General features: G+C 34.7%; 1 protein-coding gene across 3 annotated transcripts in view; it reads left to right on the forward strand.

Annotated features, from left to right (window-relative positions):
- The window catches only part of Scar (wiskott-Aldrich syndrome protein family member 3 SCAR), a 54,756-nt gene that overhangs the window by 29,716 nt on the left and 555 nt on the right, over nucleotides 1-24,485 (forward strand). For 2 of the 3 annotated variants that reach the window (XM_076376232.1, XM_076376233.1), the window contains exons 2-8: nucleotides 17,504-17,840; nucleotides 19,476-19,629; nucleotides 20,054-20,168; nucleotides 20,397-20,429; nucleotides 21,759-22,048; nucleotides 22,817-23,127; nucleotides 23,471-23,899. In XM_076376232.1, coding sequence (XP_076232347.1) covers nucleotides 17,567-17,840; nucleotides 19,476-19,629; nucleotides 20,054-20,168; nucleotides 20,397-20,429; nucleotides 21,759-22,048; nucleotides 22,817-23,127; nucleotides 23,471-23,899 — 1,606 coding nt within the window. In that variant the 5' untranslated portion in view covers nucleotides 17,504-17,566. The remainder of the gene's footprint in view (nucleotides 1-17,503; nucleotides 17,841-19,475; nucleotides 19,630-20,053; nucleotides 20,169-20,396; nucleotides 20,430-21,758; nucleotides 22,049-22,816; nucleotides 23,128-23,470; nucleotides 23,900-24,485) is intronic. The other variant, XM_076376234.1, reaches the window with a different exon arrangement.

The following is a 24,485-nucleotide window of genomic DNA, read 5'->3' on the forward strand; positions in this document are numbered from 1 at the left end:
GAATGGAATTTGGAAATTGGTTCGTGTCCAACTGACGTTCTTCGTTTTCTCATTTGCTGCAGCCTTTAAATCAAATCGAAACAGCATTCTGTCGTATTCACATATGTATAAACTGCTACTATCACTAATTTATGTGTGTATGTAATGGTCACATTGCATATAGAATGTATAGACAATGATTTAAGATACAGCTATTGCAAATTAGCTTCCACTGATATATAGTGTCACTCAGTGCTAAATATTAGCAAAATATTAGAATCGTGTTTCCTGATTTTTAAAATTAAATTTTCTTTAAGTTCAAGATTTTTGAATTTCTAAGCTATGCTTTTTTATCCTGAAATAGACAGGTATTTTGTGAACTAGACCGAATTTGAATTAAAAATATATTTCTAAATGTTAAACATTCTCATTAGGTTATTTGAAATATTAAAAATTTTGACTTTAACAGAAAAAGCATCTTCTCTATTTTATTGCCATTTGTCTTGTGCAGCATTCTTCGACCACTTAAAAAATCTCAAAAATTCTATTGAGAGGACATTTTTCCCCTTTTGATGCCACGTACTCTTCCATAATATTCTTCGAACTTGTAAAAAGATTTATTTCTATCTCAAACAATCTAGCAGCAAATTAACCAAAAATCGTAATAATAGTTGGCTAACCTGCCATGATCCATAAACATTCTTTTCATCATACATTTATCTTGTTCTTAAGATTCACAAACTGATTTATAGTCACGGTATCGTCCCTGTCCTTCCCAGTAAGAGGAAGCCTTTCATCGTAGCATAGCGTGACTAGCAGTCTCCAGAACACAATTTCGAACGTAAACGACAATCAGCTCATAGAGCTGTCGTATTTGCGAATTGGGAACGTGGTAATGGAACTGGTGCATGTCACAACAAAGTTTCACTTAGAGCATTATCATTCTACCAAGCAGTATTATTTGACTGAAATGTCGAGTTGTGTGATATTCTTGTAGTACCATTCGAAATCTTTGCAATGAAAATAGTTCTCAAATTAGGGTGAATAATGTCATTATGAGAGGAATAATAAAAATAAAAAAAGTATTGGTATAAAAGGGATATTCAATGGATAAACTGTATCTTCTTTTCTATAACTTAATTTGCAATATCACTAAAGTTATGGATAATGGTAGTATTTACTGGTTGAGTTTGTCTCTATGTATTACCATTTTTATTTTTCTCTAGAATTTTTTCTTATTTTTGCAACCTCTTTTCCAACCAGATATACCTACAAATTCTTGGTAGCAATTGTTTTTTGAATATATTATAAGCTTATTGTTGGTGGGAATGGGTTAAGAGAATAATAAGTAAAGATGTATAATGTGAAAATACTAGTATGAAAGTATAAATTTCTGCAACTTAGGATCATTGAAAGAGAATCCCTATAAGGAACATTTAAATCCTCCAATTCACAAGTCTTCAAATCTCCATATCTTCGTATCTTCATAAATACAAAAACATAGAATTCCAAACCATTAAATATTGAAATTTGTAAATTACTCAATACTCAAATCTCCAAAAATGAAATATAATCTCACTAAGAGCATACTCATGACAAACGACCCCATAACTGCTAATCTTATCCCGTGCTGCCAATGTTCGCCCAGTTTCACAGTGATTCTACATAATCCAACAAGAAATAACGATTTCGTAAGAGGGCCATTTTATAATCTGGCCCGATAAATGTATACTGAATGTATCTACCAGTTTATATCCCCAATATAAACTGAAATCAACGACAAATATTATCGCTTAAATATACTTGACGAAATGTTGCCAGATATGTACCAGCCACGCGTCGAGTGGTTTCTGTAACCGTCAGAATTACCGTTTTATCGTAACACGGGCAGGAGTCGGTTATCGTTATCGTGGAGCACATTGGATCGTCGGCACGTTCGCGCTGAGAGGTGTACGTCTGCTTTTCGTCGACTATTGCTTGGCGCAGTTGGTCACGACTGCAGCGTGAAATATTTAACGAACGGGAAATTTAGGTCGTGATGCTGCGCCAACCTGCGAACGTGCTACTTGGCCAGGTAAACCGGGACACGCGATGCTTTTTGACGTTCTGTCAGTCGAACTGGCAGTTCAGCCACTGTTGTGGTTCATTGATTCCGAGAGACTTCTTGGTACTAAGACGAAATCCTTGGGACCATTTTAATCGCTTTGAAATTCAGTTCAGGATTCATTGGATGCATGATGAATTATTTAACTAATTACTCGTAATATTTAATACAAACATTTGTACGTATTACAAATACCATTCGATCCTCATTTTTGTACTTCAATGTGTTCCTCGAATGTCAAATTGATACTGTGGTAAAATATCGATAAAATGAGAGGAGTAAAATGTATTTTACTAATTATTTTGTTGATTAATTACTGACTTTGCTCCGTTCTTTATTGCTATTGGTGATTCAAGGCGTATCAGCTACTGCTTTCACTTTGTCTTTTATTGTCGATAATTCAAGATATACTGTACTGTGATTTCTGTGTTCCCTCGATCTTTTACTGTTGCTCCTCGTTAATCGAATAGCGATTAAGACTTAAACAGTAAAGTAATAGTACCTTTCTAAAGAAAATTAGCTAGCTATCAAAAGGATTCTTCAGGTTTGAATCTCGTGGTAGTTCGAATAATCGAGATTCTACTGTAATAATTCTATATTTATGAATGAAATTAAATGAAGAACTAAGATAGAAGACTGAAATGTTATAACAACTGAATTTTTTCCTAATTCTTAATTAATCGATTTATTGTAGCATAGTGTGTCTTAAAATTGAAACGATAGAAATCTCACACTACCATACAGAAGTATTTTGGTACTTTCAAGTTATTGGAGATTCATGCAAAACCTATACATTTTTATTTATACTAATGGCTTATTTATACTAATAGTTGCTATCAAAAGTTACTCTTATCAGTATTCGTAAACCTTATGGAATCGTCTGAGACAAGGTTTGTAACCAAAACTGTCTTCCTTCCTATCCTGAAAATAGGACATTATTTTTAGTAATATTTTCTTCAACTATAATTTTATGATTTATAATTTATACACTAATGGGTTTTTTCCGCATACATAAATAAATAGATAAATAAAACTATATCATAGAATTTTACTGGGTGTATTTCCTATATTGCAATAATGTGGAAGTGTCCAAACACTCATGCACAGTAGTGCACGTGTACATACAGGATGATTCAAAATTATAGAGTCGTTCGATAATGCACCGAAATCGAGTCATTAAAATATCGCAGACAATCGAGAGATGCGTTCGGTTAACCGGCGCGTCGCCAGCAACAAAGAAGCTTATGCAAATGCTCGACGTGCTGCGATTCTGCAATATCAGTCGGATGGGACGCGTGCCTCGAATCGAATCTACGACTTGCGGGACAGGCTATCGTCGATACACGTGCACACATACACCTGGAATTCTACGTTTCCCTTCGCAATGACATTCCAGAAGCCTCAACTGTGTGTTACCTGTTTCCTCGAACAATTGAGTCGCAATGCTGTTTGCCGATCTTCCCTGCGGTAGTATGAGCAAACATCTTGCGAAACCCTTTTGCAGAGGCGGAAACCTAGTCGAAGTGCATCGAACAGTGGCTTACATAGAGTCTTTTTAAGCGAAGACTGTTTGTTTAGATTTATTACTTTGGCTACTTATTATTTGCTTAGATTTTTAGTTAAATGCTGTTGATTGTGGCGAATCGTTTGGAATGGTTTGAAGTGATTGGCCTGACGACTTTTGAAATATTTTTCAATTATTTTGTGGAGGCCATATTTTGAATAAATTTTTTATTATATGTGCTGGTAATTATGTAAGTGGTCTAGGTAGAAAATCTAAATAAAAGAGAAATTTAACACTAGAAAATAAATGATAAATCCAATTCTTTAGATTTTTTACTTATAATCTATTTCAATAATTAATATTGGCATATGTATTTACTTCTTTGCACTATTTTTTGTATTAGAAATTCATCAGTGTATATAATCGACGACACGTACCTAACTCATAAATGGGTACATAATTTTTTCAATATCCTACCTCAAGCTTAAAAAACAAGATAAAAATTTATTAATTACCTTTCATCGAAATTTAATAACTAAATTAAATATGTTGATAAAAGGAGTACATCCCATGAACATTTTTTAATTATTTATAAACTACTGTATATGATGCAAAAATTACAAAAAAGCAAAAAACAAATAGAAAACAAAAAGAAGAAGAAACCCTCTAATAAGCTAAACCTAAACAGGAAATTCAAATCATCAAATTTGTTCGTTTCCTCAAGCACTCATTACGTGCACTATCAAAATACTGCAATTTCCATAAATGCATTACTTCGTTCGTGAAGGGACATTGCATAATTATTCCATTGTTTGCTGACAGCGATTATGTTTCGTACTTCGACTTCAGAGCCAGAAGAATACGTTTCGTCGAAGGTGCCTTGAAAGAGGATTTCACACTGAAGCGTACATATGTACACGTGGACTGTCCCTGTCCATATGGGCAGCATGTGCCAGGTTCGGTTTTCATAGCCACACGTGCGGCCCAGAATGGATCGTGTCGAGTGTGGTTGCGATTAAGCGGCGGCCAAGTCATTGCCACTTGCTAATACGCGCGCTAAGTAAATTAGAATCGACGGTTGCGGTTATTGTTCGCGGAGTACCTTTCGCTGACGCACACACTGGTGTTGTGTTTACGAGTGACCTGAGATTTTGCAATGTGTCATTCTTTAACGCTTCGACTCCTACGTTATTTATACTTGCTTATAGATAATATTAATGAACACGTGAGTACGATGCTACAATAGCATTAGTGTACACGTGTACAATTTTTAAATAATGAGAATGACAAGAAGAAATTAAATAAATCGCGATTGTGTTTAAAATGAAAATTATTGTAAGTGCTTGGCAGTAAAATCTTTGACTGAATATATATTGATTATAGAAAAAATGTTAATATTTATGTATGTACATAGGTAGGTTTTGGAAGTCATTTAGAGAATGATGAATGAATGGATTCTTTGAAGAGACAATACATTTGTTAATGAAGTATAATATATTGTGATATCACTTCGATTAAAAAAAAAATATTAATTCCATGCAAGTGTTAATACATTTTTTTTTCTTTTTTTTTGGTGGGGATCCTATGTCTATTTTTAGTGAAATTTCATTTACTGCGTTTATTAAAAATAACTGATCAAATTATTCTATACTTCCATTCATTAGTTTCCTCATTTCTTTAAGTTTATTTACATTTATCCAAGTGATTTGTATAATTCTGCTAAAATTATATACTTCTCGCGTATTGTCTGTAGATCTGTACGTAATATTTTTTCTTTATTTTCTCAAATCTTCTGGAACTCTAACATTCTTCATATTTCCATATTGTCATATGTGTACATACTCCATATCTGTCCATTAGTAAACACATTTGCAAATATGATTTACTAATATAACAATATTTAAGCAAAATGAATATAATTATTTCTACTTGTACTCAAACAAAGAGGCATTTCAAATTATTTCTGTTATCAACAGAAAACATTCAATGAACGAATGAATATTCAGTGAAAAATTTCTGTACTATCTTTGGTAACTACATCAATCCAGTAAACGCGATGGTAACGGTGAAATCGAAATCTGAATTTCGTTTTACCTTAGGGGGAACTCTTCTTATCATTGCCATTAATACCACAAAGATAACCTACGTACACATTGAACTTCAAGGTGTGATTATGTAATTCGATCGGAAGGTAAATTCACAATAAGTTAGCGTGAGTAATTTCGACGAAACAAAAAACGTATCAATTAGAGGGATTCAGTTTGAAGCAATGTTAATTGGACAGCATGTAAAAATTCAATCGCATTGTATTAAAATTATGCCAGCTCATTTCATGCATCGTTAGCAATAAAACGAACATGGTAATAACTTAAACCAGTTTGACAACGTTTCATCATTTTCATAAACCGCAGGTTATGACGCCAATTTCCTGGACTTCAAGTCTTCTTTTACTCTTTGCTGCTAATTATACATACCTTCGTTCTGTATGTAATACTGTGGAATGTGTTTCGTGTAATTCGAGGTAAGCATGAGCCTTAGATCAGATTGGAATATCGAGAATTCTCGAATCTCTTAATAAAATGGTAAAATTTCTAATTAGTACAAAATAAAGTTAATGAAGTTAATACAAAATAAAATACCGTAATGGTGAAAATTTCATTTTTAATGAACCTCCGTAGAGAATGAATATCTTGGATTTACACACACTAGTGAATCTACTTGAATCTACATACAGTAGTATATATTCTGAGTAAATTCGAAAAATCCTCAAAGTTTTTTACCAAGTGAAAAACCAATAATTTCTTTGCAAAGGATCGTATCATTGCTAATAAGCTACCTGGTGTGTGGGTAGCCTTTTCTAGACAGCGTCAAAGAATATAGAAAGGAAACAGGTTCTCTAATCTGGTATTTTAATTGAGAGAGTATGGTAGTAGTAAAGCGTAGTAGCTTGGATGAGCGTAATAGTGACCTTTAAATGCTGCCCATCTCGTGCAACACGATCGCTAGAGCCAAGTTAAAGTTCCCATTCACCAACTGTTACAGGAAGGTATTCTTTTCCTACACGAAAAAAGGGTTTACTTTAAATTTAATTTACGACACAAACGGGAGTATTTTAAATATTTTATACACAACAGTGATTTTGTGCAAACAATCTACTTTGGTTTTTAAACCTATTAAGTTTTCCGTCAGCCATAGGTATTATCATCAAAATTAAAAATTATTTCTAAAAGAATATTATTCAGTATTTATGTAAAAAAAAAACATAATAAAGATTTAAATACAACAAAAATAGTCTTTTCTGAGTAAACCGTGGTGGAAAACAAACAATAAGAAAAATATCATCTTTGTTGTATTTACATTATTAATACTGAGCAAAAATTCCTATCATTTCGTCATTAAGAATAAATTAATTTGGTACTATTTAAGTAAGGATTGGTATTTTTTACAGGACAATTTTATGTTAAACTATAATGTATAACAAAAGATGACTCTTTTTTATTATAATTCTTAATTAACTTCTTTTACTGTGCCCTTTGTCATTCATGTATAATTAAAAAAAACACCTGACAGTATTATCCACAAAGCAAACTATGATCGCCAACTGACCATCAGATCTCACGGAAATGAAATATTCTGGATAACTCGTTGAATCATTCTTTTGATTCATGTGACATTTTTCTACGTTTTTGCATTTTCGCGGATGAATTCTATGCAATTACGCGCAAGAGACAGACTCCCTTGTGGAGTCTTTAATACATAATGCATTTCACGCGATGAGTAACCTTGCTATACACGATGCTTCAGAGCAGGTGTTACAAGTGGAGATATGGCGATTTTATATGAAAAAATAAAATATTTAGTTTCAAATAAGCATATAAATAAATATTAAATAAATAAAAAATTAAATATTTTAACATAGGAAGCTAAAGTATTTACACAATTTTTAACGTTTAGATTCAAACTTTTTAACAATTTTTGTCGTTTTAGGAGCATGTGCAATACTTAGTATCCGCTCTCACGTGCTGGATAATTGATAATAACGATTCCTTACTTCTGTTTATTCTCAGGCTCGTAAAACCACCATCTGTGATTCCGCTTGATTAATACTTCAATGATTTATTTCTCCAGCGAAGCTAGCTTTTTAAGCTTTAAGCTTTTTAAGCGAAACTAGCTTTTTTTCTTACTTTTAAATTTCAACCAAAAATGGAAATACAGTTTCAAACGTTTGAAGGGTGCAAAGAGGTGAAAGAGGAATTAGTGCTTTGCTGGGACCATAAAAGACCCCAGTGTGTCATTCTAGAGTTAAAAACACATATCTTACATTATCTAATTTTTCAAATGTCTAAAATTCGAAACAAATTCTTAAAAAAAAATTGTATTCTTAATTAGATTATTAATCTGATTCTACTCCATATTTTCCTCTCATATTTTGTATCCTCGTCTCTCCCCTTGTGTTAACAATTCTGAAACACCCTGTACACTCGGGATACTCTTTATCCACGACGTAAACATCGCAGAATGCCACGTCTTCATCGCGGCGCGATGTTTCTTCGCCCGTCAGCTCATGTTCAATCTGCAAATCCCTACTTGCCACCAAATGCGTGGGAGCGCGTATAAAATGCAGATAGTACGTGGCATACGGTTGAAGGGGGAAGCTACGTACTATGGTGACTCATATTATACTCGTGCAATCTAGCAGTCTGTTCCACTGGAATCGTTGCCCTGTCGTGTTCACAATTTTAGTGTAACTTCAGCGCAAAGCATGGGAACGACAACACTAATTGCAATAACTGTTAGCGGTATAAATTATAAACAGTGTGCGCGCATGAACATTGAAATTCGATTCTGTGGGAAGGCAAATTGCTCGAGGGAACGACGAGGAAGCAGAGAATGCTTTTCAGCAAATGAAAAGAGTATATTATATGGACAGTTTGTTACTGTCAGCGATAGTTGGAGTTTACCTTGCAATTGAATTGCATTGATTATAATGGAGAGCTTTTTCTGCTTTAGAATGAAACGTGATACGAGTTAGGAATTAAACGAGATCACTAGATTAGAGTATTCTTAATAATTCATAATTGTTTTATTATTTGAATTCGTTTGGCCATCTTATTCTGCTAAAAGAATTCCTTCTAATTGGCTCGATACAGTTATTGCTTGCATGTTATTGAATACCCTGTCTAAGATCCAGAAAAAGTAACAGAATAATAATGTTCCTTTATCGCAAGTTCTTGACAGTAATTGTAAATTTCATTTAAAATTGGCGCTCCAAAGTTTAATTATGTATTTTCTTCTAATCTTAAAAGATGCAATTCTTTGTGCACCATTAGTGCCATTTAAAACTTGGCTTTTAAATACGATAAGTACATCAACTTCAGCTATTTAAAGGAAAGTATGGTACTTTATACTTTATACCGTACTTTAAGTATCGTAACAAATAGCGATAAAAGAAATGTACAAAACGTTTTACTGCATGGAACGTCAATCATGTCACGCTAAATCTTTCGTTTGCACGAACCCCTAACACAGGGCATATCTATATATCACTTCGCGAACATTGTAATTACATTGCATAGAACCAGTTCCTACTCCGCCTTATACGTTTTCCACCAGCGTCTCTAGATTAATCTCAAGATTTTAGTCGTTCATCGATCTCTCCACCCACGCAAACGTAGCTGCGAGCAGCGTGCACCGTGAATCATACATTTCCCTGATTTCCATCTGAAAAAATCACTGTTGAAGTTCGCGCGCACGACCTGGGGAAATAAATAATATCAGCGGCGATTTTCTATCAGCTGAACGCGACGCATAACCGTTTTCAACACTCTATTGTTCACTTTTTGATTGTTATCTAGTTGGAAAAGTATTGAAATGTTATATGTATTATCGATTAGTCGAGTTTCGTTGAAATTTTGATTGAAATTAATTTCATTGAATTAGTAGCTAATTACTAGAGTATTGATTATTAGACTGTTAACTCTTCAGCTGTGGGTCTTGTGGAAATTACGTTTTATTCATGTCATCTAGCTTTTGCTTTCCTTTTTCATTACTGCTGATATAATGTCTACGACAGGTCAAAATAACAAATGAAAATAGTTTGCGTTTTTGAAAATCAAAAAAATTGCCCGCGTCTGAGGAGTTAAACACGAATATATAAAGTAATGAATGGTCATGATTTTGAACGAATAGTTTCATACCTAATGCTTGCAAAATTTTTTGGAATAATAAACCCTAAAATTTTGAAAATAACACTAAACATGTATATATCAGTATCATGGGTTACAGTTAAAAAATGATTTATAGGTAATGAAATATAGTATTTACTCATTCTGAGTTAGCAACGTAAAGTGAGTAACGAGCATATAGAGAATAAAGCGCATCTAAGACTGACCGAGACCAATTTTGTGTATTAAGAACTCGTTTTTTATTATACATATATTTTTCGAAATAGAATTCTTGTAGATAGCTAGATGCGAGCTTATTACGAATAAACATTCTACGTCTCAGATCTCTAAGAACCTTAATCTTCAATTTTTTTAAAAATTGAAAGAACTAGAACAAAAGGGCATTTTGATCAAAGTTTTATTTTTCTCTATTTTAGTTGCTTTAATGTCAATTTTTTATTTAAAATTGTCCATTCACTACGAAGTTTGCTTCAATTTTCAAAATCGTCCTTCATGCACACGTAATCGTAAATAATTTTAAGGGTGTATGAATCACTGATCAAACAAAACCTTGAATCACGACCTACGTCAGTGATAGATAAACGCAGGGTAGTAAAACTGTAATAAAACCTACAAGTACAAGGAATCATCGCGGCAGACTTTCTACCACTCCGTAGGAGCGTAAGGTACTATTGCGCGAAGTAAATGTCAACCTATGTGTCGACACAACTTCTGTCGAAAGGTTTTATAAACCCCAGTGAGCATACTCGCGTTGGTCTACATCCATAAGCACAGTACTTCACGTCAACTAAACGAAAGCGTTACGAGGTGTTCTGTCGTGGTAGCTTACCAAGAACAGATGCAGAATCCTTTGTGTACTAGAATACAGAAAGCTAAAAAATCGGTGTACCATGTGACGAGATCACTGCTATTTAATTAGTGAAAATGATTCATATGTGTATAAAGAAAACTTACAATCTTTTTTCATTTTTTTTTTAAAAGTACTATGACTATAATTAGCTATGGTTAAAAGACTTATTGTCAATGACGAGTATATCCCACATTTTCGTTTTTATTTCATGTTTTTTAACAAAGGTACAAAAACTTATGTTAACTACAATTTAATTGGTTCTACTAAAAATGGGAGTAACAGAAAGGCAAGATTAATTCCAAATAGAAATTATAGGGGTAGTGAGGAGTCTATAACGAGAGGCTTGCATGTATTGATGCAGAATAAAGATTAATTCATGGCGTGACTATATATGTAAAAATAAAGTAAAAATAGGAAATATTATTTATATATACGATTTTAATTTCCATAAAATCAATTTTGAAAATCTCTTAGATACATGAACGTCCCTCACTTGAACTATACTCCTATCAACATTACAAATTCTAACTGAATTCCAAGTATTCTATGATTCGTCAAACTTGCTCTTTCTAAAAGCAAAGTCTTTCTATGTATTTTCATTTCTCATAATCTTGAAATTAAAAAATTATGATTTAGAAGTGCTCTAATTAAATTTGTAAAAGTGCTGAAAAATTTTTCCAGTCAAAGAAGATTTACATTTTCATTTTACGATTTAGAGTACTTCAATTCTTATGGAATTAATTATGCACTTCTGATCTCTACTTTAATGTCCAAAAATACTTATTTCGATCATCCCCTAGAATTTCTGCCCATTGTTTTCTCACAACCTGTGCATACTGTATGCATGCTTTCAACATCTGACGAAAATTTCGTCGTCCATCAAAGTTGATTTACCATCATGCGTCACTGTGCTGAGAGCAAAAGAATAGAAACGTCGGGAACGTGAGGAAACAGGAACACGTCGTAAAAGTACGCAGTGTCTGTGTTACAATATCCCAGTCAATGTATCCGAGCAACGACCTCTGAAAACAGAGGGGGATCAGAAAGCGAAAGAAGATAGGGTTTTACCAACCCTAACAGGTGCCACCTGAGGCTTTCATTCGGTTACGCATTCAGAAGTGACAAAGAATAGGGGGAGTTTTAACGAGGAAACGAAAAGAGAACCGAGTTTCACCGCGGCTCCATTAATTAAGGGTACTTTGTTCGTTGCAAATTACTTCGCGAGCATAAAATATGCCGCGACGGGAACTGTCGCTGGTATTTTTAAATTCGTTTGAGCATCTTTTAATGATAGAGCCATAAAATGATTGGATTTTCTAGCGTTGTCTATTTTTCGAGACAGTTTAACAGTGTAAGGGGGTGGATCTATGGAAACGTAAGTGGGGTGGAAAGAATTCCACTATTTTTTATTATTGGAAAACTAGGTTTATCTACATTAAGGAAATAGACAATTGAGGCGTTAAAGGTTGTAAGGAAGAACTCAACGAATCCGAGTTTCGAGAAGAATGCTTTTTATTTAGGTTCTATTCAAACGAATGAAGTAAAAAGTATTTTTGAGATTGTTGAGTTCGCCCTTACTACCCTTAATGCCTCAATTGAACTCTATGTAGATGGAAAATTATGACCCTGCTTAAGGAATACTATTAGTAATTGTGCTGGTTATTATGAAAGTAGTGTAGGTTCAAAATTTAAAAAAAATTATGTTATTAATTGAATTGCAAAAAAATGAGTCAAATCACAGAAAATGAAAAATTTTAGAAAAAATTTTAAGGTTACACCACTTTCATGACACAATTATTCACTTTAATAATATTCAGGTTTTCCAAATAAATATTAATACAATTCTAAGGTTCAGAATTGATAATTAACCCTTCGTCAGCAACCTTATTTATTGATACCATCTGTAAATTGAGTCCATGCATTTTTCGTATATTTTTATATTTTAAAAAAGAATTCTTAAATACTCTTTCAAGTTTCTATACCATTCAATATAATTTTAATTGATACCTGTGACTTTCATTCTTTTAAACAAAGCAGGAGAAAATGCAAAAACAAAAATGGTATGGGTCATAAATGACCCAGGTTGCAGACGGAGGGTTAAAAGAACGATTTTCCTGATATATTTTAGATTATGATTTTCCTTAAACATTCGTGAAAATTTATTTTAGACTGGAATTTTCTCTAAATATATTCATCTTTCCACCAATAAACTCTTCGCTTTTAACATTTTGGAGTATTTTGAAATTAAGGTGTGGTCATGTCCGCTTAGATTGTTTCTTTGAGTCATGTACTGTTGTGTGGCCTTTCCTGCAGGTGCAACATCCGGTGAAACCAGGTAAATCACCTGACTTGTGCCTACTAAATTGCTAATTAGAAACTGTTGCGTATTAGTGTCAGACTTGTTTCCTTTGCACCCCAAGCATAGTGCCTGTTGTGCCCAATAAAGATTGCAAATATATTTCTACCTGTTTCTATAATTGTTAAGATTATTCTGTGTAATAAATCCAAACATTTCCCACAGACACAAACTTGCGAAATTGCAGAAAAGATAACAAGTGCGAGAGATACACCTTTATTGAGAAATTGAAAACCCTTCACTGCTCTTCAAGTACAATGTTTGTGCCACAAAGAATATATCAATTTCTATTATACTATTAGTTTTAAGTGAAGAGTGAATTTTTCTACAAACTAATTTATTTTCCAATTTTCATTAATAAATGCCTCTTATTCTCCACTGAAGCACTAAATATGAAAAAGCCACTGTACTACAAAAAATGAAATATAACGCAAATCTTCCATTAAACGCTCCCTTGTGCACGCCATAGTTCACCATAAAACAGAAAATTGGGTCCCTTCAGCGAAAGCCGACCGAATAATCAATCTCTCGCACACTAACGAATCACTGCCAACAGAATGGTCTCACAGTATTCCTCAAGGAATCGTAATACGACTGGAGGCGATAAAACTCATTTGTTATCGATAAGAGTGCCGCGTTTCACCTTTGGTTTCGTAATTGCGTGCGACGAACGGAACGCGTATCTCTCGCTCGCGTGTAACCGTTTATACGCAGGCTAATTCGTTGCTTGCGTAGCAACTTTCTCACCGTGGGCTCTCGCGCGAGGGGGTTGCACGCCAGTTCACGCACGACCAGTCCCGAAGCTGCTGATTACCGTCGCGTATTGACCCTGAGCCGCACGGTGAACGATAAGAGGCAACAACCGGGGCAAGTTAATCGGGGCCAGTGGGAGATTGCCAGCGGGGGAAACGCGAAGAAAGGAGTCAAGGCGAGGCTCTGCAGCCGCTGCACTCGATGCGATTCGTTCTGTTGATCGAAAGGTGCTAGGTCATCTCGGCTCTCACAATCAATACAGTAACGAACGCGCGATGAGCCTGCAGTAAATACAATGAGTTTGTAAGGAACACAAGCTCCAATGAGTTTTCAACGAGGAAATACTGTAATTATAGAGGGCGATTCATGAATGGATGTCAGTGGGGGGTGAATTTACACTTTAACCCTTTATGGGCCGAATTTTTGTTTTACACGTAGACAGTTAGCACAGTCTTTGTTTTGGTATTTCTTAGCAACCGTCATGAATATTGGTATTGGTTGTTTCGGAGAAATTATAGAATTTTTCCGAAATTCTCATGAAAAAAACTAAAATTATTTAATAAAATGTTAACAAGTTAATATACGACTTGAAAGTTACATGGGCCCATAGAGGGTTAATTTACACTTTTGGCTACGACGTAAGAGATCGATATGAGAGATTCTTGGGTCTTTTTGGACCCATAGTAATATACAGAATGATCAGTTTATCTGGAAACCCTCCGAATGTTGGCAGCATTTATTTAAATGCTGTTAGAGCATTGTAGGTGCTGCTAACATCCATTGGAAGGTTTCCAGTTAAACTGATCACCCTGTATACCTACTTTAAAAGTAGTTTCTCTGTCAAAATTATGTTATTCTGCATCTAAAGGATAGCGAAAACAAAAATAAATATTATAAAATTCTAAATAAACTGTTATTAATATCTGCTGTACTTCTAACTAAAAATAATATTTTTTTTAATGCTGATAAGATTAGATACCACAAAAAAAACTTGCATAAGTTACCTAATACCATTTGCCTCTGAAAATATCTTCATTTCACGAGTAAAGTACAGGGAAGAAATCAGACGCATTTTCGAGTTTCTGTGGTCGACTACAGGAATGATAAGATTTCTACGTTTCATCGTTTGTGTTGCGGAATTACGTAATGCAGCATTACGAGCCACGCATTTGCTTCAACTCATGCATCGCGGAAATACGAAGCTCGGCAAGACCGTAAAATAAATTCGCCTGATATTGAAGATAGTAGACTAATTACATGCCAACCGGAAAATTAGTACATGCTATATACAATATGCAACGTGGAGTACCAAGCGCAAATTATTTATCATAGTTTACGCGCATACCATAAATTACAATTAGAAGGGAAGAATGATTATCGCGATCGCATTTTATGCGTAGCTCAACGTGTTTTTAATTTTAAATATCGCACCACAGACCCACTTTAAGTCGAACCTATTTTTTAGAATTGCATAGTATACAGTATTATATGTATTATTTAGTATTTCTCGATTCAGTCTACATTTTTTTCTATTGAAACTTGTCTCATTAATTATTAGGCATACCTACTGTCAAATAATTTGCTGCTTTCATTTTGTAATTAGGTTGTATGCATTATTTTGTGTCGTAAATGGTGAATAAGTTTCGCTTAGGTAGTCTATTCTGACCACATTAAATTTAGGACATATTTATTATGAAAAATCTGATATTTCTGTCTCTCTTTTCATACTAGTTTATCAGATTTATCCAGTAGAATATTCTGATGTCTATCCATGTGTATATTTTATCAAGCATGCTACTTAAAATTATTTATTTTCTGTTGCTACGCTTTAAATTTGAATACTTGAATGGTTTCAGTTATGAGTAGCTGCATATGCAACGAAAATACTACTCCCCTTGCGATTTCTAAGACATTTGACACATGGAAATGTTCATCAGTTCACCTATCAGGAATCCCTATCTTTACTTAGAACGTTTATACAGAGTAAACTAGCCAGCTACAAGGACAACGAATTGAACAAATATAATTTACGACGATGAAATGAAACGGCTTGTGGCTAGGCAGTAACTTCCGGCAACAATTACTCATCCAACGTGATAAACGTCACACTCAATCATTTGTAACAGATCCACCATATGTTATATTCTACCTTAAATTGCCACAGTCAGTACTGCTTTGTTTTTTATACACACGAAGTTTCTGTATAGTAGAGCTAATATACAAACTTAACATTTCGATTGGAATTCCTCAGCATAAATGTTACTCTGTTAACTATTACTCATATGTTTGGTAAAACTACACTGGGCCACCAATGCGTGAATTAACTAGTAAATTTGTGTTTCACTATAAGGTCGTCGAATAGTTCTATGTCTATATTACATATGTTTATATACATATAAACTTATATTTATATATATATATATAAACATATTGTAGTATTATACTTGCCTAAAACTGTGTTTACATTGTATAATAAATTATTCTATAATTTTACTGTATCACGTGTTGTCTTAGAATAGAATAAACGCAGCTTAATTAGATTGGCCTTTCCTGGTATAAGATCTTTACTATATTAACTGCACCTTGGAATTAATTAGTTCAAACACGTTTCACTTTCATTTACTCTCACACATATCACTGACAAAGCAAAAGCGAACTACGCGGTTGTTCTGAGAAACTCTGAGCTGGTCTCAAAACTGAGCCTCTCGTTATAAGCTCGTTTCCAATCAGCCTATACTGAGGAAACTATATAAAGTGTTTCTGCGTATATATATATTCTATAATATTAGATCATCAAATCACGATGATATATATTACAATTATTATAATTACTTATAATACAGTGGTGTCTCAGTTAATAAATAATGAAATATAGTTTCTAGGACCTCGCCGTTTCAGCAACAGAATAAAGTCAATTAATTAATTGCTCTCAACTACAATTCCAGTTTATGAACATCCCAGACAGCTCATTATACTAAAATTCCAGTGACCTGACAAGAGATGACGGAATTAATTTCCATCCTGGATCGTGTTTGCTTGTCGCGAAAATAGAAAAATCCCGATATACGTGTGCAGGTAGATTAAAGAAATACTTTAGAGAAAATCGAATATGCATCACGTTAACGACCCTCCACGCTCGCGGTGGGGTCCCCACAAAGAGCGTCGAGTGTCGTCTTTGCACTCGAGTTCGATCACAACGTGTTCCATAATTCTGAATCGTCCCCATCGCGAAGTCGTCACGTTGAAACGAGACAAGGGCACGACGCCGTGGACTTTGAAATACGAACTAACAAAATATTTGCTTTAGTGCTTAAAAATTGAGAAAAGCAGGTAGCTTAAGAGAATAGCTAGTTCCATGGTTCGTTAAGTGAATACTATGTAGTCTCTTAAATAGAAAATTAATATTTTCATAAACATAACGAAGAAGAACTCAACTAACTATTTACTAATTCTCTTCTACATAGTAATTAAAACTAAACAACTAAAGAAATGACACCTAAATAGATATCAGCTCATCCTCTAACCATTAAAACAAACAACTGTATTCTCCTTTGAATATTCTATATCTTGAATATTCTGTGTCTTTTTCGCATTTAAGTTTCCCATGAATGCATAAACATCGTCTAATGACGAAAGCTATCAGAATAAACGCAAGGAATCCAAGAAACGCCGAGAAGAGCTCAGCCTCTATCGACCCTGATCGTCCCTATGTGCATACATCTTTAAGCAAACATTGACAGAGGAGTAACGTCACACAAATTCTCTGTTGCAGATCTCCAGAGCGCGGTAAGTGATCTTCCAAGGAAAGAAGAGTTGCCCCGCGTCTGGCGCGAAGATGCCGCTTCCAAAGCGACTGGTGGAGCCGGTGCTCGTAGCACGCGGTACCATTCCCGAAGACTTCCCTCTGCCCTCGGAACTAGAGGCTGTAACTAATGGCACCTTGGCCAACACAATCAGGCAACTGTCCAGCCTATCGAGGCACGCCGAGGATCTCTTCGGCGAGCTTGCGCGGCAGGCCCATAAATTGAGCGACAGGGCCAACTCTTTGCAGGCCAGGATAGATCGGCTAGCTGTGAAGGTTACCCAGCTGGACAGTAACGTCGAAGAAGGTTCGTTGGATAGTTGAGTAACTGTTTATATAGAGGTGTGATAATTGTTAGAGTCAATGGTTGTTACCGTTCAAGTGGTAAAACGTATTTAGTAGATCTATGGATCCTTTCAGTGCTGTGGAAGCTTATTCAATGCTATTGATGTATATTGATGAACCATAAAATTCCTCTACGTTACATTAATTAGATCTGTTGTCTTTTGTATTCACCTGGGTCGCTTTACATAGCGAATATGTACCGTGTAAAAAAATCCTGCAAAGAGATTCGTGCAAAAATTGATTTGCAAGTTGTACAATGGCAAATTGTAACTTTATGCACGATTGTTTTTTACACGGTATAGATTCAGTGTGTAAAAAGTGAGCCAGGCGTATTTTTATGCAATAAGGATATACAAAAGTTGTCATCTAATTGAGATAGAAAAATTGTATAGCGTTTAATTATACAGGATCAACATGTAAGAGTGACTCGCACATTCACATATATTCAGAGTGTTAATTCTAGAAACTACTGTAATGTACTTTTTTCTTTTATCTGTTTCATTTTCAACTTTTATGTCTGCCTGTTCAGGTCCCTTGTTTTGAAAACAAAATGCAAAATATTCTGAGAATTTGCATATGTAAAAATAATCCTTCAACAAATTCGTGAGTGACAGTGTGCGCTTATTTTTTCTATATTTTTTACTTGTTTTGACTTTCAAAAATTTAGTTTGGCAATATTAACTGCAAAACAATCTTTAAGGCTTATTGTTATATAATCCAAAAATTAATTGTAAGATCTATAGTAATGTATTTTATTCATTTGTCTGTCTCATTTCCAATTTTTAAATTTCGTTCTTATCCAGTTCCCTCAATTCTAATACAAAAAGTCAAATACCTTCAGCATTTGGACATGTGAAGTTAATAATCTTGCCATATTTATCACAAGCCATTTGAAAACCAAAAGTCTATCAAACGCCAGTTTATCAGCTTTTCTGTGCGCGTGTTAATACGTGTAAATGGATTGCTTTTGTGTCTCAAAAAGCCACTAAGCCTCTTTTTTCGAAGGTGTTATGTTTGAAAAGAATCCTTACCCTTTGAATACGCACTAAACGTGTGTGCATAGGGAAACGTGACGAATGTCCCATTCTAAATGACCTACTTTCTTCCGTGATCTTCAAACCGTAAAATACAACGTCACGCCTGGTGCGTACAGTAGAATCGAGAATTTTTTTATGTATCGTAGAACTGCGTAAAAAGTACTGAAAATGTCCCATGACTAATTTAATTTAGTATAAATCGCTCGAATTAGGGAAAGCAGTCACTCATTTTATTGCGTTTACTACTGTCATAATTATTAGTTCCTTATGTTTTGATACACTAATACATAGAGAAATTTTTAAATTTTGATGGGATACTAAAATTCATTAAAAATTTGCAAGTTTTTGTTAGAGGAGAGCATAGCAACTTTTGTAAATATATAAAATTTGCAACTTTTTGAAAATACATTGATTAGTCACTTAAGAAATTGAAGAAGGAGTAGACAATATTACAATTCAATATTACAGCCTACTACTATTAATTAGTAATTAACTACTTTCTATTAATTAGTAGCTAAGTACTTTCTTTCAAAGATATAACCGAATTTTCTCGTTTTCAGTTTCGCTACAAGATATCCACATGAGGAAGGCATTCAAGAGTTCAGTGGTGTTCGACCAGCAAGTTGTTTCCAGGGTCACTATGCCAATTGCAATGTGGGAAACCTACAATCAGTGTGACCCACCACCACCGCTCGATATACTTAACTTTTATAGGTATTTCTATTATCTCATATCAAATATAAATCATTTCTTGCGCGAATATGTACTCTAGAGAAGTACAGAGTAAAGAAAGGAAGGCCAATGAAAGAAATAACTATGGATTCAAATCACTCATATTTGAAAACACGTATTTTACATTAAATGTCCTAATAGAGACATTTAACTTAATGAAGAATCTTACTCATAAAACTCTATAAGACTTTTAAGACACGAGAAAAATGTAGCTACCTAAAGCTAAAAGGCACCCTTTTCTATCTACAAAATTGTATAAAATTTACGAACAGCCCCCAAAGCAATTAAATTCAAGCTAAAAGAAGAATAAACTCTTCCTCCTTCTTCTAAAAATAAAAATACAAACTGATTTCAAGTATCACATTACTGTCTACAAATGAAATTCACTCACATTCTTCGATTTCAGGGAGGATGGCAAAGATGGTATGAAGTTCTACACGGATCCAAATTACTTCTTCGATCTTTGGAGCCAGGAGATGCTCAAGGATACCGAAAAGAAGCTTCACGATCGGGGGAAAAAGGTAAAGAGGCATTGTCCTTTCCAGATCTCTAAACGTGCACCTCGAATTTCTGTAGCCATGATAGAGAAAGGTATTATTTTTCTATTTTTTTTTAAGGATACAATTACACTATACACGATTAGCCTAAAACATTTATCGAGGTGCGCAGTATAACGATTTATCAATATAATATTTATAAGCTTTCTGCTAAGACACTTCTAACTATTGAAACTGTCCCCTTCGTTATAGACCGAGTCTGAATATGCCGAACCGTTCAGAGAGGCAAGTCGATGGTTTGGATCTTTGTAGTTTTTTATTACCCTTTACCCAGTTTTTTAATGAATTATCGATCGCCAACCACTCACTCATACATAATCAAGCTCACTTCTTTGTGGTTTTTCATTAACCGACTTTTTTGCGCTGATAGAGGTTACGCTAGATGCTCGCTTTTCAAGACTTCTGTAGTTACGTGCTAGGATTTAGCCAATGACATCGCATTCATTTAATGTATCGTCCTTGGCAGAGTGTTCCATTGCGTAGACCGAACGTGACTATCCGTGAAGGAGATCATTTTTGTCCTTTAACCTTGAGGATTCTTATTATTCTAGCACTAGAGGGACTCGATTCGGTCTACGCAGGAAACCACCTTTGACTCGAACCCTTTGTGTAAACGAGTTGTCTCCTAACTCGACTAGTTTGTCTCATGTCACCATACGTCACTTGTAATGCAGTTTTATACCAGCTATGCAACATTTGGATGTACTCGATAGAAGTTCTTATACATGTACCATCATTCACGAATCATCTTGCAAATCGATAGAAATATCTCATTGATATCGAGTCATTTCAGGATTATTTTGTTTCCAGTTTGCCACGTCTCATATTACGTAGGAAATAAAATTATGAATCTTGAGGCAAAAGTTTTTTTTTCGTGAACTTTAATGATTCAGTTTTGTGAAAAAGGATCGGTTTTATTTCCTACACACTTTCATGTTCGCTGGTTGATCCTGTTAGCGCTTAGATTTTAAAGTGAATACTTGCAACATATGATGCAAGGTTCTTTTTAGTTGCTTTAGATGCAGAATACAAAGTGCTCTCTTAAGGAAGCCTGTTCTGTAGTCAGCATAAAGTTATGAAGCTGTTCAAGGCCCTTGCAGAGAGCCATTCTTTAATTCACAAGAAAGCAATATAGAATCCAAAGTCAAAAATTTAATAAAATATTATATAAACACAGAAAGTAGAATTTGAAATAGAAAACAAAAAATGAAATACAAACTTCAGTAATAATTTTGCCTATATAAATAACTGAATGTTCAATTTTATCCATATTGTGACTATTCTATTAAGTAATATTGTACAATTTATTATAATATACAATATTCATAAATCACACTCCAAGAATAAATTTGTATCAATTCTTAATACACCTCTGCAAGCATGTATAAGCAACAAAAAGGTTAGAGCTATCTACACTATACCTTACATGAGTTATAGAAGACATAGGATCAACCACCGAGTCATGCTTGATTGATGAAGTTAAGCTTGTCTTGCACCTCTGCCAAAAGATTCATGTCAGGCAGCTCTTTAATAAACGATCTTTTTATTATACAGCCTCATAGGCCTCGGAACGAGGGTGGTGGTAGCGGTGGCAGGCATAAGAAACGTATAAGGCAGCCACATAATACCAGAGAAAGGCAAAGACAGTTAGCTGTTGGACAAGGCGAGTACATTATGCCAACGCAAGGTGTTCAATACAGGGCACCTCATAATATACCTGATGAGCCTTTGTCAGGCATGGTGATGACCGAACCACGGCCACCCAGGCCGAATAGCATCGAACTTAGACGAAGTTACCCGCCAGAGGAGCTACGTTTGTGCAGTCCTCCTTCTGATCATTATAGGTTTGTAACTCCATACAGTATTATTTATTCTTTTTATAATAAATATAAAAGGGTATCAGTGAATGATGTTCTAAATTCCTTATTGTTAAAAGTATTCTTATGTGATACTTGTAATGTCACAAGATTGACTATGCAATGAATTCAGAGTTGTTAAAATTTCATTAGAAAATTTTCACGTCAAGATATCTAAAAGATATTAGCAAAAGTGTATAAGTAGTAGTGTTTTAAAAATTTTAACCTTAATTAGTAGGGTGTGGTCTAGCATTTGTACTAATTCACTTTTAATATTAGCTGTGAAAGATATCAGTGAGTTACTTATAGACAATAATAAACTGAAAAGTTGTAAATTCTCTGCTTACGATTATTAATCATTCTCGATAATGGAATAGTAGCTATTGTATCATATTGTGTTACGATACTAGTACCATACCAGTTGAGGGTTAATAGGAACATAATATCTACAAGGTCTACTAATATAATAAGAGAAGAGTATGATTTATATTGTATATCTAATTTTAGAAATGTAAGTGTCATGAGAAAAGGAAGAAAGATTATCTAAACCATTAAACCACACAGTGCCTACATCATGTGTTGTATAGTTTAATACTATAATGTAAGCTTTGCTGATGGCTATCTATTCTGAGAAAACAGCATTATTCATAATTCTGTCCTTAATAATAGATTAACTTCATGTTGAAGTAATTGGAAATCAACATTGAATACTAAGATACAAGACCAAGATTACATTCCTAATTTTTCTGAAAACAGGGCAGCAAATTACATGGCCAATTGTGATGAGAATCTATATGGCTCGCACTATGGACCTGGTCAAGGACAATCGGGTAGTGAAACGTATCAGAGTCCTGGTGGACAGAGTACACCAAGTAGAAGCGGTAGATCACGGCCTTCGCAACCGCCACCAGCTCCCCCAAGCAGTACTTCCAGCAACTCGACACCTACTACTGTAGCCTCTGCTAGCAACACCCCTACTCGAGGAAGGTCAATGAGTACCAGCAGGGACACTCTTCCCCCACCACCACCACCTCCAGGGGAAACTATGTCTCCTCCGCCTATGAATGGTTATTATAACTTTAAAGCATATTCATATAAATACAATGAAATACTCTTTATTTGGACCAGCAGAGAGATTAGGATAAGTAAATTTCTTGATACAACAACACTTAATTTTCGGATTGTCTCCTATTTGAGATAACTCTAATATTGTTTTATTTTTGCAATTTTTGTAAGGTTCTTAGTTACTTAAAAAGTAGTCTTTTAAATTAGAGAAGGAATACTTTCTCAGAATCTACATTGTTCAGAGAACAGCATGTTTGAGATAGTAGATTAATCAGATAATGGAGGTTCTATTGTACTTCCACCTAGCCACGTTTTTCATTACTTACTCCATTGTTATCATTTCAGGTTCTATACCGTCACACTTACTGAATAGGAATGGAAGTCGTTCGAACAGCCCGTTACCGAGTCATCACTCCACGCCCACTCCTCCGAATCATTCAACGCAGATAGGAACGGATGAAACCGATCCTGCTCCGCAAGATTTGCCGCCTCCACCCCCAACCCCTGATCCTACTCCGCCCAGACCTATTTCTCCGCCTTGTAATATTCCACCACCACCACCTCCACCTCCGCCACCGCCTGTTGCTAATGGACCCTCGCCTCCCGTACCCTTAACCAATGGCGATATTGCTAAAATGATAGCGACTAATCCGCCGAAGTTGAAACCTCTGAAACCCTTGAAGAACATCGTCGATGGGCAATTGAGGAAGCCCGTTAATCCAAATATCCCTCTTGTCGATCCGCGAAACGATCTACTTAAAGCAATTAGAGACGGTAATTATTCTATAACTTGATTAATCAAAATCAACCCTTTGCGACCCTCGCTTGATTAATGACTTAGCAAGGTCAATTTGTCTGGAGAGTACTTTCAGGGTACAGTATAAATATTCTGTAACACTTATGCATTATTCAAGTACTCGACCATTTCATGTAAAGTATAACAAATTCGTTTCTGTCGCTTAATATGTCCTTTGCGTGTCAAGAGAATTGTTCAGAATTCCTTGAGTGGCTAAAACAACCATTTATTGAAAATAGTTTCTTTCGATATAAACTTTAAAATAATATGGCTAATTAATTAGTACTTGAATGTACTCGTTCATGTCCCATGAATAATATATGAATGACGTGGCCTCCCAGCAAACATTGTTGTCATTCATATATGAATGACGTGGCCACCCAGCAAACATTGTTGTTATTCATATATGAATGACGTGGCATGTAATGTGCTAAAATAATGCAAGGTGTGTATACGTATGAGGATGTATACTTTGAGTATTATTATAATGAGGCAAGTTGTATAGATACATTGAATTCTCATTAAGTTTTGGATCAAATTGACCTTGACAGTGCTCGAGTGTTA

This window comes from Calliopsis andreniformis, chromosome 4 (assembly GCF_051401765.1).
Source record: "Calliopsis andreniformis isolate RMS-2024a chromosome 4, iyCalAndr_principal, whole genome shotgun sequence".
Classification (NCBI taxonomy): Eukaryota; Metazoa; Arthropoda; class Insecta; order Hymenoptera; family Andrenidae; genus Calliopsis; species Calliopsis andreniformis.